This window comes from Procambarus clarkii, chromosome 92 (genome assembly GCF_040958095.1).
Source record: "Procambarus clarkii isolate CNS0578487 chromosome 92, FALCON_Pclarkii_2.0, whole genome shotgun sequence".
Classification (NCBI taxonomy): domain Eukaryota; kingdom Metazoa; phylum Arthropoda; class Malacostraca; order Decapoda; family Cambaridae; genus Procambarus; species Procambarus clarkii.
In genome coordinates, this window is record NC_091241.1 from 2777438 (window position 1) to 2797043 (window position 19606).

The 19606-nt window shown below is 45.9% G+C and overlaps 1 protein-coding gene and 1 long non-coding RNA gene across 8 annotated transcripts in view; one reads left to right on the top strand and one right to left on the bottom strand.

Moving 5' to 3' along the window:
- The window catches only part of LOC123775175 (chondroadherin), a 26104-nt gene extending 11289 nt beyond the window's left edge, over positions 1–14815 (bottom strand). The window contains exons 1-4 of one of the 6 annotated variants that reach the window (XM_069319130.1): positions 14594–14815; positions 12207–13341; positions 2595–2857; positions 1286–1461 (exon numbers count right to left, since the gene is read on the bottom strand). In XM_069319130.1, the coding sequence (XP_069175231.1) occupies positions 1286–1461; positions 2595–2857; positions 12207–12345 (578 nt within the window). In that variant the 5' untranslated portion in view covers positions 12346–13341; positions 14594–14815. Of the gene's footprint in view, positions 1–1285; positions 1462–2594; positions 2858–12206; positions 13361–14029; positions 14277–14332 lie in introns of those variants that run through there. The other 5 variants (XM_069319133.1, XM_069319131.1, XM_069319132.1 and 2 more) reach the window with 5 other exon arrangements.
- LOC123775172 (uncharacterized) overlaps positions 1–19606 on the top strand; it is a 46448-nt gene that overhangs the window by 13661 nt on the left and 13181 nt on the right. The gene's annotated exons all lie outside the window — the stretch shown is intronic.

The following is a 19606-nucleotide window of genomic DNA, read 5'->3' on the forward strand; positions in this document are numbered from 1 at the left end:
ATTTGTTTCCGGGGATCGATCCCCGGCCCCTTGGATTACTAATACCCAGCGCTGTCGTCTCAGCCGTCTAGGCCCCTACGGCTGATATGATGGAGGCAGACTCCATACACAGTTTTAAGTGTAGATATGACAGAGCCCAACAGCCTCAGGACCCTGTACAGCTGTTGATTGACGGTTGAGAGGCGGGACCAAAGAGCCGAAGCTCAGCCCCCTCAAGCACAACTAGGTGAGTACTATCCACGGTCCCTGATAGAGGTGTTGAGACCGAAAATACTGGATATAAAACATGTGAATGTTTCCACAACATTCAAAATAAACAGGAAAAAACATAAAAAAACACGACAGACAAAATATCACCTTACAAACACAGATTGGAAATGTGTATATTGAGGGGAGGAGAGAGAGAGAGAGAGAGAGAGAGAGAGAGAGAGAGAGAGAGAGAGAGAGAGAGAGAGAGAGAGGTAGAGAGACGAGAGAAGGGGAAAATTAAATGTAGAGAAAGGTAAGAAAGAGATGAACTAAGGGATGAAGGTATGAGGGAAGGAAGAGGAAGGTTGGAGGGGGAGAGAAGTAAGGAAGAGGGGTGGAGGGAAGTTGAGAGGGGAGAGAGAAGAGGGGTAGGGGGTAGACGGGAGAGGGGCAGTAACAAGGCCAGGAAGTAACCAAGTGAAATAGTTGGCCGGGCACACTAACACCCCTCTCTCTGCCCCCCACCCCTCCCATCCACCCCCCCCCAACCTCTACTACCATAACACCTTAACCCCCCCCCCCTCCAACACCACACCATCACCACAACACTCGCCATTCCCTCACCACCTACACCATTACCAGTATTTCACCTCACCATCATCTATACCATTAATAACCCCCCCACCCACCCACTTACAAAACCACCACCGATACCACTACAACCCTCCCCACCCCTACACCATCACCAGTACCACAACTCCCTCTCTTCCACACCTCCAGTACCACCACCATTACCACTTATCAGTCAAGTTACTACCTGAAAAGCCTGGTCCTTGCTAAGTGATGTTACTGTTTAAAGAGTTGATTATTATAATAAATCCCCCTCCCCGTCCTTCCTGCAAAATTCATTAGAATTACACAAATCTCAGGCAATTATCAGGAGAAAATCGCTAAGCCAATATGATTAATTATATATTATGAATACGAGGCGTCCTACCACTTAGACCATCGGGAATCGAACGCCGACCTTGCAAGGAGCGAGACCTTGGCTCTACCGACCAGTCCAAGTGGAGTACCTAAGACGCCGAGGACTTACTCGCCGGTGCCGGAGAAGGCGTTCTCCTCGACGTGTTGCATCTGGTTGTCGTAGAGGGAGAGGCGCTCGAGGGCCCGCAGCCCGGAGAACGCCGCCTGGCCCAGGATCTTGATCATGTTATAGTTGAGGTTGAGGAAGGACAGGTTCTGAAGGTGCTCCAGCGCCACCGTCGGCACCTGCCTCGTCACGGAGAAGGGAAGAGGAAGACACACATCTGGTTCAATTGCTTATAAAAGAAAATGTTGGCAAAATGTCCGAAAGACTGCGCATGATTATTGCCTTTATAAACAAAAAGAAATGCCTAGTAAGAAATTACTATATTCAGATCATATGGAAATTGTTTAAATCAAACTATTATTATTGTTATAGGCCTACAGTGTACACAGTTGCACTTTGTAGGCCTATAATGGTTAGCAGTCTTGTGGCAGTGTGGGCACTGCAAGCTTGCTTTGCCTGCAAGTCTTACTTGCTTATGTAATGCAATGAGCCATATTGCCTGACAAATCAATACTGTAACCACTACTCCATAACTGGCTTAAGCTTTAGAACACTGGTGTTCAGCTCCTGAACACATTGCGTGAGTGTAACAGTCTTGTTATTTAACCTAAACCGGTGAACCAGACACACTTGCTGAATATAGCACGTTGTAACTAGTTCATCAGTATAACCAACTATAATACTGATAAACTATAAATGCTAAACTAACTTGCTTAGTTTTAAAGAATATTTGAGCGGGGGGGGGGGGGGTCCTGTGACTATTATATGCCTCTGTAATTGCCGGTTCTGCTATGAGAGGATCAATATATTTTTTTAATAGGTTCTAAATTAATGTTTTGCCATAAACTGTTTGAAAAAGATTTGCAAGTAGGTTTATTAAGGATTGATTGAACAGACGGCTGAGAGGTGGAAAATAAAATTCCGTTTGAGAAGAATGTGACAGACATTAAAAAAGTTATTGAAAGAAATTGACAGACAAAAAATTAAGGCAAATGAAAGCAAATGAAGAAAAAGGGCCGACTCCAGCAACTGAACTCTGTAAACAGTTAACACCGTCGTCACTGAGTCTAATGAAGGACATTTACGAAAGAGGAAGGGAACTATGAGGAAAAAGCGCCAAGCTATTATGACTATAGCGCTGGGAAAGGATCAGGATAAAAATTTGGGATGGGACAGGGGGGGGGGGGGAATAGTGCCCAACCACTTGGACGGTACCATAGAACGCCGACCTGCATGACGCGAAACCGTCGCTCTACCGTCCAGTCCAAGTGGTTTGGGCTTCAGAGAGAGGAAGGAATATACCGTGCTATACCGCAAGCAAGTTGTTGTAGGAGAGGTCGAGCGTCTCGAGCGTGTGGGCCAGGGACCTGAGGGAGGACTCCCCGACGACGGAGATGTTGGTCCTGCTCATGGTGAGGTGCTGCACGTCCAGCCCCAGGAAGGTGTAGTCGTGCACCCACGGGAAGTTGGAGCTGCGGAACATGAGGCGGTAGATCACCGTCGAGTTCTTCTTCAGCACGTTCAGGCTGTTGCGGATCTGCGCCTCGTCCGCGTTCTCGCACGCTATGCTTGGACCTGTGAGGGGCAAGACCACGTGTTGGGCGAGTTTGGGAGAGTTTGTGGTATCTAATTTGTGGTGTGTCTGTCTCTCTCTCTCTGTCTCTGTCTCTCTCTGTCTCTGTCTCTCTCTCTCTCTCTCTCTCTCTCTCTCTCTCTCTCTCTCTCTCTGTCTCTGTCTCTCTCTCTCTCTCTCTGTCTCTCTCTCTCTCTCTGTCTCTCTCTCTCTGTCTCTCTCTCTCTCTCTCTCTCTCTCTCTCTCTCTCTCTCTCTCTCTCTCTCTCTCTCTCTCTCTCTCTCTCTCTCTCTCTCTCTCTCTCTCTCTCCCTCCCCAATGATCTAGTTATCTAGATGTCTCCACCCCTGTGTTAGCGAGTCAGCACCCAACTGCCCCTCGTGTTACTCGCCTCGTTACGAGGACATCTGTCAATAGTCACCTTTGCCGGCCGGAGGGTTGGGGCACATCCCGAAATATAAGTGTCATTCTGTTCATCTGTTCTTCCAATACATAAATTCACCAAAATTTGCACGGTGAATATATATTTTATATTATTATTATATATATATATATATATATATATATATATATATATATATATATATATATATATATATATATATATATATCACTAAGAACTCTTTGACCCGGCCAGGATTCGAACCCATGCCGTCCAGGATCACCCCTAAACGTACACAGTACCGTGACCACCGCACCAATGATCGTATATGGCTTGCGCGTTCATGCAGCTTTCTCACACATATATATATATATATATATATATATATATATATATATATATATATATATATATATATATATATATATATATATATATATATATATATATATATTAGTATATTTTGGTAGCAGTCTTTCCTGTAGACATATATTATTAAATATGACCGAAAAAGTAAGATTAATAATTCTAACACGAATTTTCTCAATCTTTCGTACATTACGCTTCACTGTTGGAGGTAAATCAAAAATCACTTCTCCAAAATTCATTTTTATTTCTAGTCTGACGCGACACGGGCGCGTTTCGTAAAACTTATTACATTTTCAAAGACTTCACAAATACACAACTGATTAGAACTTACGTATCTCTGATTTTATATCTACATTTGAGTGAGGTGGGAGGGGTGATGTGGCATTAACACAAGACAGAACAAGAGGGGATATTAATAGGGTATTAAAAGTATCAACACAAGACAGAACAGAAACAATGGGTATTGAATAGAAGTGTTTGTAGAAAGCCTATTGGTCCATATTTCTTGATGCTTCTATATTGGAGCGGAGTCTTGAGGTGGGTAGAATATAGTTGTGCAATATTAATAGGCAATGTGCCTATTAATATCCCCTCTTGTTCTGTCTTGTGTTAATGCCACATCACCCCTCCCACCTCACTCAAATGTAGATATAAAATCAGAGATACGTAAGTTCTAATCAGTTGTGTATTTGTGAAGTCTTTGAAAATGTAATAAGTTTTACGAAACGCGCCCGTGTCGCGTCAGACTAGAAATAAAAATGAATTTTGGAGAAGTGATTTTTGATTTACCTCCAACAGTGAAGCGTAATGTACGAAAGATTGAGAAAATTCGTGTTAGAATTATTAATCTTACTTTTTCGGTCATATTTAATAATATATATATATATATATATATATATATATATATATATATATATATATATATATATATATATATATATATATATATATATATATATATATATATATATGCAATTAACGATCACAAAACACTGATCATTTTATGCGGAAAATCCACAGAGAAATATGAAATGAGGTGAACGTTTCGGCTTGTTAAAGCCTTTGTCAACACCAGTCTGGTGTTGACAAAGGCTTTAACAAGCCGAAACGTTCACCTTATTTCATATTTCTCTGTGGATTTTCCGCATATATTATATATATATATATATATATATATATATATATATATATATATATATATATATATATATATATATATATATATATATATGGGGGGGGTACCACCACTGGTGCAATTATAGGGACCCACAGCCTCAGAGAAGGGAACACACACAGAGCATTCAGGGAAAAACTTGCCATTTAACTCTGAATACGAAAGAGTGTTCGCTTCTCCTACCACCCCCGCTTTCTACCACCTACCGCTTCTCCTACCACTATATATATATATATATATATATATATATATATATATATATATATATATATATATATATATATATATATATGTATATATATATATATATATATATATATATATATATATATATATAACTGAAAACTCACACCCCAGAAGTGACTCGAACCCATACTCCCAGAAGCAACGCATCTGGTATGTACAAGACGCCTTAATCCACTTGACCATCACGACCGGACATAATGAGGTGATAGCCGAGGCTATTTGAACCACCCCACCGCCGGCACTCGGATAGTTATCTTGGGCATAGCATTTTACCAAATCACCTCATTCTTTGGGGCAACACGTGAGGAACACAAATGCGAATAAGCCTGAATGGTCCCCAGGACATATGCAACTGAAAACTCACACCCCAGAAGTGACTCGAACCCATACTCCCAGAAGCAACGCATCTGGTATGTACAAGACGCCTTAATCCACTTGACCATCACGACCGGACATAATGAGGTGATAGCCGAGGCTATTTGAACCACCCCACCGCCGGCACTCGGATAGTTATCTTGGGCATAGCATTTTACCAAATCACCTCATTCTTTGGGGCAACACGTGAGGAACACAAATGCGAATAAGCCTGAATGGTCCCCAGGACATATGCAACTGAAAACTCACACCCCAGAAGTGACTCGAACCCATACTCCCAGAAGCAACGCATCTGGTATGTACAAGACGCCTTAATCCACTTGACCATCACGACCGGACATAATGAGGTGATAGCCGAGGCTATTTGAACCACCCCACCGCCGGCACTCGGATAGTTATCTTGGGCATAGCATTTTACCAAATCACCTCATTCTTTGGGGCAACACGTGAGGAACACAACACGTGAGGGTGTGAGTTTTCAGTTGCATATGTCCTGGGGACCATTCAGGCTTATTCGCATTTGTGTTCCTCACGTGTTGCCCCAAAGAATGAGGTGATTTGGTAAAATGCTATGCCCAAGATAACTATCCGAGTGCCGGCGGTGGGGTGGTTCAAATAGCCTCGGCTATCACCTCATTATGTCCGGTCGTGATGGTCAAGTGGATTAAGGCGTCTTGTACATACCAGATGCGTTGCTTCTGGGAGTATGGGTTCGAGTCACTTCTGGGGTGTGAGTTTTCAGTTGCATATGTCCTGGGGACCATTCAGGCTTATTCGCATTTGTGTTCCTCACGTGTTGCCCCAAAGAATGAGGTGATTTGGTAAAATGCTATGCCCAAGATAACTATCCGAGTGCCGGCGGTGGGGTGGTTCAAATAGCCTCGGCTATCACCTCATTATGTCCGGTCGTGATGGTCAAGTGGATTAAGGCGTCTTGTACATACCAGATGCGTTGCTTCTGGGAGTATGGGTTCGAGTCACTTCTGGGGTGTGAGTTTTCAGTTGCATATGTCCTGGGGACCATTCAGGCTTATTCGCATTTGTGTTCCTCACGTGTTGCCCCAAAGAATGAGGTGATTTGGTAAAATGCTATGCCCAAGATAACTATCCGAGTGCCGGCGGTGGGGTGGTTCAAATAGCCTCGGCTATCACCTCATTATGTCCGGTCGTGATGGTCAAGTGGATTAAGGCGTCTTGTACATACCAGATGCGTTGCTTCTGGGAGTATGGGTTCGAGTCACTTCTGGGGTGTGAGTTTTCAGTTGCATATGTCCTGGGGACCATTCAGGCTTATTCGCATTTGTGTTCCTCACGTGTTGCCCCAAAGAATGAGGTGATTTGGTAAAATGCTATGCCCAAGATAACTATCCGAGTGCCGGCGGTGGGGTGGTTCAAATAGCCTCGGCTATCACCTCATTATGTCCGGTCGTGATGGTCAAGTGGATTAAGGCGTCTTGTACATACCAGATGCGTTGCTTCTGGGAGTATGGGTTCGAGTCACTTCTGGGGTGTGAGTTTTCAGTTGCATATGTCCTGGGGACCATTCAGGCTTATTCGCATATATATATATATATATATATATATATATATATATATATATATTATTAAATATGACCGAAAAAGTAAGATTAATAATTCTAACACGAATTTTCTCAATCTTTCGTACATTACGCTTCACTGTTGGAGGTAAATCAAAAATCACTTCTCCAAAATTCATTTTTATTTCTAGTCTGACGCGACACGGGCGCGTTTCGTAAAACTTATTACATTTTCAAAGACTTCACAAATACACAACTGATTAGAACGTATCTCTGATTTTATATCTACATTTGAGTGAGGTGGGAAGGGTGATGTGGCATTAACACAAGACAGAACAGGAGGGGATATTAATATGGTATTAAAAGTATCAACACAAGACAGAACAGAAACAATGGGTATTGAATAGAAGTGTTTGTAGAAAGCCTATTGGTCCATATTTCTTGATGCTTCTATATTGGAGCGGAGTCTTGAGGTGGGTAGAATATAGTTGTGCAATAATTGGCTGTTGATTGCTGGTGTTGACTTCTTGATGTGTAGTGCCTCGCAAACGTCAAGCCGCCTGCTATCGCTGTATCTATCGATGATTTCTGTGTTGTTTACTAGGATTTCTCTGGCGATGGTTTGGTTATGGGAAGAGATTATATGTTCCTTAATGGAGCCCTGTTGCTTATGCATCGTTAAACGCCTAGAAAGAGATGTTGTTGTCTTGCCTATATACTGGGTTTTTTGGAGCTTACAGTCCCCAAGTGGGCATTTGAAGGCATAGACGACATTTGTCTCTTTTAAAGCGTTCTGTTTTGTGTCTGGAGAGTTTCTCATGAGTAGGCTGGCCGTTTTTCTGGTTTTATAGTAAATCGTCAGTTGTATCCTCTGATTTTTGTCTGTAGGGATAACGTTTCTATTAACAATATCTTTCAGGACCCTTTCCTCCGTTTTATGAGCTGTGGAAAAGAAGTTCCTGTAAAATAGTCTAATAGGGGGTATAGGTGTTGTGTTAGTTGTCTCTTCAGAGGTTGCATGGCTTTTCACTTTCCTTCTTATGATGTCTTCGATGAAACCATTGGAGAAGCCGTTATTGACTAGGACCTGCCTTACCCTACAGAGTTCTTCGTCGACTTGCTTCCATTCTGAGCTGTGGCTGAGAGCACGGTCGACGTATGCGTTAACAACACTCCTCTTGTACCTGTCAGGGCAGTCGCTGTTGGCATTTAGGCACATTCCTATGTTTGTTTCCTTAGTGTAGACTGCAGTGTGGAAACCTCCGCCCTTTTCCATGACTGTTACATCTAGAAAAGGCAGCTTCCCATCCTTTTCCGTCTCGTAAGTGAAACGCAGCACGGAACTCTGCTCAAATGCCTCCTTCAGCTTCTGCAGATGTCTGACATCAGGTACCTGTGTAAAAATGTCGTCAACATACCTGCAGTATATGGCCGGTTTCAAGTTCATGTCGACTAAGACTTTTTGCTCGATGGTACCCATGTAGAAGTTTGCAAACAGGACACCTAGGGGAGAACCCATGGCGACCCCATCTACTTGCTTATACATGTGCCCATCCGGGCTCAAGAAGGGTGCCTCTTTAGTACAAGCTTGGAGTAGTTTCCTCAGAATACTTTCTGGCATGTCAAGAGGAGTACAGGCTGGATCACGATACACTCTGTCGGCTATCATTCCGATTGTCTCGTCCACAGGTACGTTGGTAAACAGCGATTCTACGTCCAACGAGGCTCTTATCCCTGTGGCCCGTGTGCCCCGCAGTAAGTCCACAAATTCCTTTGGAGACTTCAGGCTGAAGGCGCAAGGAACATAAGGAGTCAGCAGGCCGTTGAGTCGCTTTGCCAGTCTGTACGTGGGTGTGGGTATCTGGCTAATGATTGGCCGAAGTGGGTTTCCAGGCTTGTGCGTCTTGACATTTCCATACGCATATCCAGGTTTATATTCCCCCAATGATCAATGTTGGACGACATATTCGATCTCGAGACACAAAAGAAGGTCACTACCAAAGATACCTTACAAGCAGAACTTATTGCAGAAGGAGGAAAGAATCGAGGCAACTACAGAAGCACCATACTGTCCCCCGAGCTTAAAGCGGCAGCTAAAAGCCTTCGTGAGAACAAGGAGATAGTTGTCAGGAGAGGTGACAAGTCGCCAATATATGTCATTCTTAAAAAAGACGAATATCTGGCGAAAATGAACATCATACTCTCTGACCAAACTAAGTTCCAAAGGGTAACGAAGGACACTACAGCCGAATTAAAAGCAAAGGTCAACAAACTGATCGAAACTGTAAACGCCAAGAAATCCGGACTCCACCTGCCAAAGATCATTGGGGAATATAAACCTGGATATGCGTATGGAAATGTCAAGACGCACAAGCCTGGAAACCCACTTCGGCCAATCATTAGCCAGATACCCACACCCACGTACAGACTGGCAAAGCGACTCAACGGCCTGCTGACTCCTTATGTTCCTTGCGCCTTTAGCCTGAAGTCTCCAAAGGAATTTGTGGACTTACTGCGGGGCACACGGGCCACAGGGATAAGAGCCTCGTTGGACGTAGAATCGCTGTTTACCAACGTACCTGTGGACGAGACAATCGGAATGATAGCCGACAGAGTGTATCGTGATCCAGCCTGTACTCCTCTTGACATGCCAGAAAGTATTCTGAGGAAACTACTCCAAGCTTGTACTAAAGAGGCACCCTTCTTGAGCCCGGATGGGCACATGTATAAGCAAGTAGATGGGGTCGCCATGGGTTCTCCCCTAGGTGTCCTGTTTGCAAACTTCTACATGGGTACCATCGAGCAAAAAGTCTTAGTCGACATGAACTTGAAACCGGCCATATACTGCAGGTATGTTGACGACATTTTTACACAGGTACCTGATGTCAGACATCTGCAGAAGCTGAAGGAGGCATTTGAGCAGAGTTCCGTGCTGCGTTTCACTTACGAGACGGAAAAGGATGGGAAGCTGCCTTTTCTAGATGTAACAGTCATGGAAAAGGGCGGAGGTTTCCACACTGCAGTCTACACTAAGGAAACAAACATAGGAATGTGCCTAAATGCCAACAGCGACTGCCCTGACAGGTACAAGAGGAGTGTTGTTAACGCATACGTCGACCGTGCTCTCAGCCACAGCTCAGAATGGAAGCAAGTCGACGAAGAACTCTGTAGGGTAAGGCAGATCCTAGTCAATAACGGCTTCTCCAATGGTTTCATCGAAGACATCATAAGAAGGAAAGTGAAAAGCCATGCAACCTCTGAAGAGACAACTAACACAACACCTATACCCCCTATTAGACTATTTTACAGGAACTTCTTTTCCACAGCTCATAAAACGGAGGAAAGGCTCTTGAAAGATATTGTTAATAGAAACGTTATCCCTACAGACAAAAATCAGAGGATACAACTGACGATTTACTATAAAACCAGAAAAACGGCCAGCCTACTCATGAGAAACTCTCCAGACACAAAACAGAACGCTTTAAAAGAGACTAATGTCGTCTATGCCTTCAAATGCCCACTTGGGGACTGTAAGCTCCAAAAAAACCAGTATATAGGCAAGACAACAACATCTCTTTCTAGGCGTTTAACGATGCATAAGCAACAGGGCTCCATTAAGGAACATATAATCTCTTCCCATAACCAAACCATCGCCAGAGAAATCCTAGTAAACAACACAGAAATCATCGATAGATACAGCAATAGCAGGCGGCTTGACGTTTGCGAGGCACTACACATCAAGAAGTCAACACCAGCAATCAACAGCCAATTATTGCACAACTATATTCTACCCACCTCAAGACTCCGCTCCAATATAGAAGCATCAAGAAATATGGACCAATAGGCTTTCTACAAACACTTCTATTCAATACCCATTGTTTCTGTTCTGTCTTGTGTTGATACTTTTAATACCATATTAATATCCCCTCCTGTTCTGTCTTGTGTTAATGCCACATCACCCTTCCCACCTCACTCAAATGTAGATATAAAATCAGAGATACGTAAGTTCTAATCAGTTGTGTATTTGTGAAGTCTTTGAAAATGTAATAAGTTTTACGAAACGCGCCCGTGTCGCGTCAGACTAGAAATAAAAATGAATTTTGGAGAAGTGATTTTTGATTTACCTCCAACAGTGAAGCGTAATGTACGAAAGATTGAGAAAATTCGTGTTAGAATTATTAATCTTACTTTTTCGGTCATATTTAATAATATATGTCTACAGGAAAGACTGCTACCAAAATATACTAATATATATATATATATATATATATATATATATATATATATATATATATATATATATATATTGCATAAACGCGCGAGACAAATCACTAAGAAGTTTTATCTGACCCAACTAGGATTCGAACACCTGCCGCCCAGGATCACCCTTTGGCGTACAGAGTACCGTCACCACTACACCAATGATCGTCTATCACAGCCAATGATCGTAGATATCTAAGCCAAATGGGCTTCACCAGGCCTGTAATAAAATCAGGAGTTGTGATTCCCGTAGAGTTGTGGTGCTTTCTCTTACTGCTCTTACTGTAAACAGGTCTCATAAGAGTGAAATTACAGACTCCCAACGACCTGAAAGCACCAGCATATAAAGCTATGACTTGATCAGATCTGAAACTTATGTTTATGGGCAGCACAAAACGTTGACCAGACTGTGCGACACAGTGGTTGCCAGGATCAGGTTGGGTTACCGTTACCTGTGGCAGGTGGCTACCGTTACCTGTGGCAGGTGGCTACCGTTACCTGTGGCAGGTGGCTACCGTTACCTGTGGCAGGTGGCTACCGTTACCTGTGGCAGGTGGCTACCGTTACCTGTGGCAGGTGGCTGCAGGTGACGGATCTCCCAATCCTGAGCACTCCAGGTGCAAACTCTGTGAGCAGGAACTACGGCATGATATCCCGCACTACATCACTGAATGTCGAGTTATCAGACCATTCAGACCAGTTGGCATGAGGTACCTGGAACTTTGCAATTACTTTATTCACTCTCGTGTTCTTGAAGATATCCTCATACTGCACCCAGAGTCTGCCAGTGGAGACTACTTAACATATGACCCTGTATGACTAACCATCCTGCGTGATGGAGTTTTAGCATCACGTAGCTAGTTGTTTGACACGCTGTACTCCCCTTCATATAGTCTAGGGCAGCTGTACAAATGCATATGTACCTAAATGTGTTAATAAAACAAAATTACTCGCGCACTTTCATCGTTCATTCGAAAACGATTAATGTGAATTTGAGAGAGACGTACCTCTGGACTTGTCCTTGCAGGTACAGGGGGCGATCATCTCAGCTGGGAGGCAGGTGACTCCTGCGGCCGTCTTCGCCTCCCCCAGGAGCACCGTCAAGGCCGCCATCACTACCACCGCTCGCATCACACCTTCGCTCATTATCTTCTGTCCTCCTTGACGATTCTTCCTCTGGTCAGTCTTCTCAGCCTTTCTCTCCCTCCCTCGTTTCCTTCAGGCTTGTCCCACGCTCCTCGTCGTCTTCGTCGCCTCCTTCAATGCTTCCGCTACAACGGCTGCTTCTCGCGCCTGTGTTTCCAAACTCCCCGCCTTTCCAAACCTCACTATTCCTTCCTCCTTCGATTCTTCCTATCCAAGCCTCCTCTGCCGTTTTCCTTGGACACCTGTACACAAGTCGCTCTTGCCTGTTCTTGTGGTGACGTCTAGTAAGGTCCCTCTTGTGTGTCCTCTTACTCAAACACCTATGCTAGGTGTCGAGGTTCAAGAGCAGGAAGTAGAGCCCTGTTTGCGCATAACATAAAGCACTTTAATTCTAGAACAGATCCTAGAGTCCTCTGTACCGTAACAAAGGAGTGTCGAGGTTCTACAGATGATAGAGTCCTCTTTATTTTGCTCTAGCACAGAAGTGTTGTGAATTTTAAAACAGATCGTTGAATTGCTCTTGAGACTGAAGAGAAATAATAGAGCAAGTAGTGCACCTGCTCGTTCTAGAGCAGGTACAAGAGTCTTCGTTCTAGAGCAGGTACAAGAGTCTTCGTGCTAGAGCAGGTACAAGAGTCTTCGTGCTAGAGCAGGTACAAGAGTCTTCGTGCTAGAGCAGGTACAAGAGTCTTCGTGCTAGAGCAGATACAAGAGTCTTCGTGCTAGAGCAGGTACAAGAGTCTTCGTGCTAGAGCAGGTACAAGAGTCTTCGTGCTAGAGCAGATACAAGAGTCTTCGTGCTAGAGTAGATACAAGTCCTTGCTCTATTGCAGCGAATGAAGCCGATATCCTTGAAACAACGAGGAATTTCTCGCATAAAGAGCACGTGCAAGACTTCTGGTTAGAGGGTCAGAGGAGTGTGGAGGTCGTGGAGCAGGTCATAGCGTTCTCAGAGGCCCATCACAGCACCTTGGGGACAACACAGGTACCACTCTTCTGCAACAAAAAGATCAACCTAGAAAGATATTAAGACCGGAGTATAAGATTGGGTTACAATAGGCAAATCTTTGTGAGGGGCCCCTTCCCCCGCTCTATCTCTCTAAGGTCATTATATTCAGTCAACAAGAATCGTCCGTCATTTCATGATGTCGGGGATTGGGTTAAGGGTCTGACGACTTCCAATCCTTCCGAACAGTCAGTGTGGTCTAGCGGGTTAAGTAATACTAAGGTGCATGGAGCCCCTGGCTGCCTGGGTTCGAATCCTTCAGGAGTGAGAAGTTTTCGGTTGCATATTTGGCTTGGGGACCATTCAAGCTCGTTCGCATACATACATATATATATACATACACACATATATACACACACACACACACATATACGTGCTAATTCATGGTGTGAGAGGTGCAGCTGTTACTGGCCGCTTACTCACTTGTTCAAATTGGACTGAACTGGACTCATTGTGGTTGTAAATTATCCCGGCTGCCATCTATCAAACTGTTCCCATATACTCGAATATGCTTTAAAGTGTACATAAAAAGTACATATATATATATTGGGTCTGATGAACGTAAGGTTGCAATATTGTATGTATATGAACATGAATATTATGTAAATATCCTGGAGATGCTATTTAAAAGGATGCCTTTTACCTTGAATTTGATCCAGACAACTAGAAAATACGCACTTATTAGATTAAATCCGGTTTTCACGGTGGAGTTCCTGGTTGTATTCTCAAACAATCCGGGAAACCGGATTTGATCGCATCAGTTAAGCATAGATTTATATTAAAAAAAAAACTACTGTTTTCAAGTGAACAAAAGCACTGGATGTGAGTTTCCACGTAAGACTGTGATGTAAGGCGCAGGAAGGAAGATGTACCTGTGGTGGAACACATGTACCACCACTACAGACACCTGTGGTGTACCTGTGGTGGAACACGGCACGTCCACCGGGAAGAGGGGTGAGGCGCGACACGTACGTTACTCACCTCTACCAACACTCCACAACACTGACAATTTAACAAACAAAGTTGCGCCAGACGACGACGCTAAGAGTCATGTAGCTCACAATGACAGGCGCACTGGGTGTGGGTTACTCAATTATGGTCTCATGTATGTCCTTGTTTGGGGCGGTCCTCTTCCAAGCACACACCACGTTAACACAAATCACTCACAAACACAACACAAACATTTGACGAACTGGCTGCGTGGGAGAGTGACCCCCTGAGGAGGCGAGAGCGAGGACTCACAGCGCAGTAATAGAGGCAGTGTGTGTGAGGGGTGGCGGGGCCGCCCAGGCCTGGAGACTCGTCCTGCGAGTTGGTCACTCTATGGGAAGGGCAGAGGAAGCCAAGTCTTAATAAATTGAACCGTTTATGTCGACGTTTTGTGTGGCGGGGCGGTGAGGGCGGGGTTTGTGGTGGGTGGTAGTGGGTGCGGCGTGGGCGGCGGGGTGTGCAGAGCTGTAGGGAGGCCGGGAGGTGTTTGAGACTGGTGTAATAAGCGGTTCATGATGTAAACGGATGGAGGTTATTAAACGGTATGCCCCTTACGCTCCAGTGAATCACACGGCTTGTTTTGTTCCACAAAGCTTCGGTCGTGACCAAGCTGGAGGGTTTGCGCTTAGCACTGGACGTGAGCTAGCAGGAGGGTCAGGTGTACATGCCCGTGCCCACACGCCTAATCCGGAATGGGACGAGATCGGGATTGGGCATGTGGCGAGGGTGGGAGCCGCCCTGATGACCACCACCAACCAAAAAAAAAAAAAATCTCCCGGGGTTCGCCCAGCGGAGAGAGAAGACCAATCATCATGTGCTTCGTTAAAGCCACCTCCACCAAGCCCAGCGCCCGCCCCTCTCACTCTTTTAAATCTATTTTTCACCCCCGCTGGTCTTTAATAGTTAACAAGAGCGCCCCGCCAGCCCCCCTGGCAGGTCTGCCTCACCATCCAGGTGGTGACCATAGTTAGGGCAGGACCAGCTCCCTAACGCCGGGGGGGGGGGTCCTCACTCCCTCACTGGTATTAATTTTGGGGATAGATTATAGTCCTGAACAGTGGATAAAATGGTGATACACCTGTGTGTGTACTGGCCTTCCTCTCTCTGTGAGGCGCTCATAACGTCGGTCACTGCATTTACTATCAAATCAAATGTTTATTTAGGTAAGGTACATACATACAAGAGATTTTACAAAGAGTGATGGATTTATAGATAGGGCTAGTACATACAATGCCTAAAACCACTATTACGTAAAGCGTTTCGGGCATGAAAAACTTAAATGACTAAATCTTAATACTAATTGAGCATAAAGAATAAAATGAGTTGAGAACAAATAAAAAAAAGAGATAAAAAAGGGGGAACATGGCTGAAAAAGCAGCACAAATACAATTCTGTCGACAAACAGCGCCATTTAAAAAAAAAACAGACATTGGTTGACAATAGAGGGGTTACCTTGAGGTGCTTCCGGGGCTTAGTGTCCCCGCGGCCCGGTCGTCGACCAGGCCTCTTGGTTGCTGGACTGATCAACCAGGCTGTTAGACGCGGCTGCTCGCAGCCTGACGTATGAGTCACAGCCTGGTTGATCAGGTATCCTTTGGAGGTGCTTATCCAGTTCTCTCTTGGGGTAAGGTAGGTTACAGGGAATTTATTAGGTATAGCTTCGTTTTTATCTTAAACTGGTTGAGAGGGGTACAGTCTTTAACATGGTTGGGAAGGTCATTCCACATTCTGGGTCCCTTGAATTGTAGAGCATTTCTAGTTTGATTAAGTCGTACTCTAGGAATATCGAAACTATTTATTTCTGGTGTGGTGCTCATGGGTTCTGTTACAACCTTCTATGAAGCTTTTGAGGTTAGGATTGGCATTACAGTTTTTTTTTTTTTGAGATATATACAAGAGTTGTTACATTCTTGTACAGCCACTAGTACGCGTAGCGTTTCGGGCAGGTCCCTGGAATATGATCCCCTGCCGCGAAGAATCGTTTTTTTCATCCAAGTACACATTTTACTGTTGCGTTAAACAGAGGCTACAGTTAAGGAATTGCGCCCAGTAAATCCTCCCCGGCCAGGATACGAACCCATGACACAGCGCTCGCGGAACGCCAGGCGAGTGTCTTACCACTACACCACGGAGACTGTTCAGCGTTTTATATATGTATAATACACATGAGAGAATGTGCAGTGACTTAATATCTAACATATTCAGAGATTTCAGTAGGGGTACCGAGTGATGTCTGGGGCCAGAGTTGGATATTGTCCTAATAGCAGCTTTGTGTTGAGTAATTAGAGGACGTTTTATTTGGACTGGACTTTATTTGGACACAGGACTATATTTGTATCTGCAGGATCGAGGTATTAGCTCTTGGACCCCGACTTTCTAACCAATCTATATTTCCTCTATTATATTAATATATCTACTACATATATCTCTAACACACGCACACACCCCCCAGGAAGCAGCCCGTAGCAGATGTCTAACTCCCAGGTACCTATTTACTGCTGGGTAACAGGGGGCATCAGGATGAAAGAAACTCTGCCCATTTGTTTCCGCCTCTGCCGGGGATCGAACCCAGACCCTTCGGACAACGAATCCCGAGCGGTGTCCACTCAGCCATCGAGGCCCTAACAGCTCCCTAACTGTGGGACTCATAACGTGGGTGACCGCGGGACCGGTACCATATAAGCTCTCTAATGATCCTACCTACCGTGAACCAGATGGGGTTCGAACCCCCTGGTGGGAGCCCTCGCATGTCTCTCGCTCCCCCCCCCCCCCCCCGATGGATAGGTGGGAAGTGAGTACCAGTGAGTACCCGCATGCCGGTGTTCAGGGCATGCGGGTATTCAATGTTATCACTAGCGTAACTAGGGGGAGATCAGAGCCGGGATGCGTCAAACTGGTCAAGTGCCCACTTGCGAAACCTGTACATCTTTCCTCAATCATGGTGGCTTAGTCGGTGTTCATTAAACAGTCTATCAGTCTCGAAACGCAGTGAGGTCGTGGTCGTATGATGATGGGTATTCTTTTAGGAAACCTCGTAGCTCGTCGGAGGTCGTAAACTATTTCATTAATATAAACTGAGCCGCCTTAATTTTTCTAACGCCCAGGATTCGTATCCTGGCCGGGGAGGATCTACTGGGCGCAAATCCTTAACTGTAGCCTCTGTTTAAGGTTAGGAGAGGAAACTTTCAATTAACGGTTTTCAAGACGTTTTGAAACCTTAGGAGAACTTCCTGCCCTCTTAACCTACCACAGGACCCTTAACTCGCTGTTTTGGAAAAATCGGAAAAAAAATCCAAAATTTAATTGGAAATTAAATTTCCATTTTAAATTACGTCGAAATTTGGCCATAGCGCATATGAGCGAAACGCGACGTAATTTGTACAGAGGTGTAGTGATGAACACTCGAATGAGAGAGAGAGAAGATTAAGCCACCCAAAAGGTGGCTTGGGCATGAATAGCCCGTAAGTGGTGGCCCTTTTGAGCCATTACCAGTATCAAGAGCTGATACTGGAGATCTGTGGAGGTGCGACTGCACCCTGCGTGACGGGAGATGTCTCCCGTGAACACTCGAATGAATCGTCTCCCTATTTACCGGTGTACCGGAACCCCTTCCTGGTTGATGCTACTGCACCAGACCTATATCTTGGCGTACCGGGAGCACTCCTATATTTACTGGTATACCGGGACGATACATTCGTACAGATCAACCAGGAGTTCCAAGCCTACTGGTATACCGGGGCTTCCTTGATATTAATTACTTCACCGGGATCGCCACGCTGTGCCCAGATGCTTGGGACTACTGTACCGGTATTTGCAAGTGTACCGGTACCACCGCGGAATTTATCGGCGTACCAGCCAGCTTTACACTGGCATACTAGGTGCTTAATACCGGTACACCTGGATGCTCATGTGTACTGGAATACCTTGGTGTTTCCAGAGTGAATCGAGGTGTTCCATTCTGGGGATTCATACCGGGTTCACTCGTTCCTGATTCCTGCGAGTTGGGAGTTGACTCAGTTAATCGGGGTGGTTGCTTCATACCTGTGAATCATGGCAATTGCGTCAAACCAATGAACCGGGGATAATTGCGTCATACATGTGAACTGCAGAGGTTTGCTTCAAACAAGAGTACTGGGATTATACACACTGAAATACTGGGGCTGCCAATATACTGCTATACTGGGGCGATATACATACTAGAGTAAACAGGGGCGTAAGACCGGTTTTCAAAGGTAATACCGGTGTACAGGGATGATACTGGTATCCGAAGACGACACGTACTGCGGCCCAAGGGTAATTTATACAATGTACCGGGGGTACACCATGCTGGCCGCGTACCGGGGGTACCACATGCTGGCCGCGGACCGGGGGTACACCATGCTGGCCGCGTACCGGGGGTACACCATGCTGGCCGCGTACCGGGGGTACACCATGCTGGCCGCGTACCGGGGGTACACCATGCTGGCCGCGTACCGGGGGTACACCATGCTGGCCGCGTACCGGGGGTACCACATGCTGGCCGCGGACCGGGGGTACACCATGCTGGCCGCGTACCGGGGGTACACCATGCTGGCCGCGTACCGGGGGTACACCATGCTGGCCGCGTACCGGGGGTACCACATGCTGGCCGCGTACCGGGGGTACACCATGCTGGCCGCGTACCGGGGGTACACCATGCTGGCCGCGGACCGGGGGTACCACATCCTGGAAGACAGGGTATTTTATTCAGACTGGTTCTCACGACATTGTACTATAGTACTATAAGGTATAACCTACCGTAGTACCGGGAACTAAATTACAGTGTACCAGGACACGCACCATACTGGTGTACCGGGAGGGGCGGGAACAACCGGACAGGCGCCTACTTCTCACTCATTGTTCCTCTCCTCCCTCACATCCTCTCACTGCCCTGCCTGACACCCCTCACCCCCACCCCTCCCTGGCACCCCCCACCCCTGCCTGGCACCTCCCACCCCTGCCTGGCACCCCTCACCCCTGCCTGGCACCCCTCACCCCTGCTTGGCACCCCTCACCCCTGCCTGGCACCCCCTCACCCCTGCCTGGCTCCCCTCACCCCTGCCTGGCTTACCTCACCCCTGCCTGGCTCCCTCACCCCTGCCTGGCACCCCCACCCCTGCCTGGCACCCCTCACCCCTGCCTGGCTCCCTCACCCCTGTCTGGCTCCCTCACCCCTGCCTGGCTCCCCTCACCCCTGCCTGGCACCCTCACCCCTGCCTGGCACCCTCACCCCTGCCTGGCTCCCCT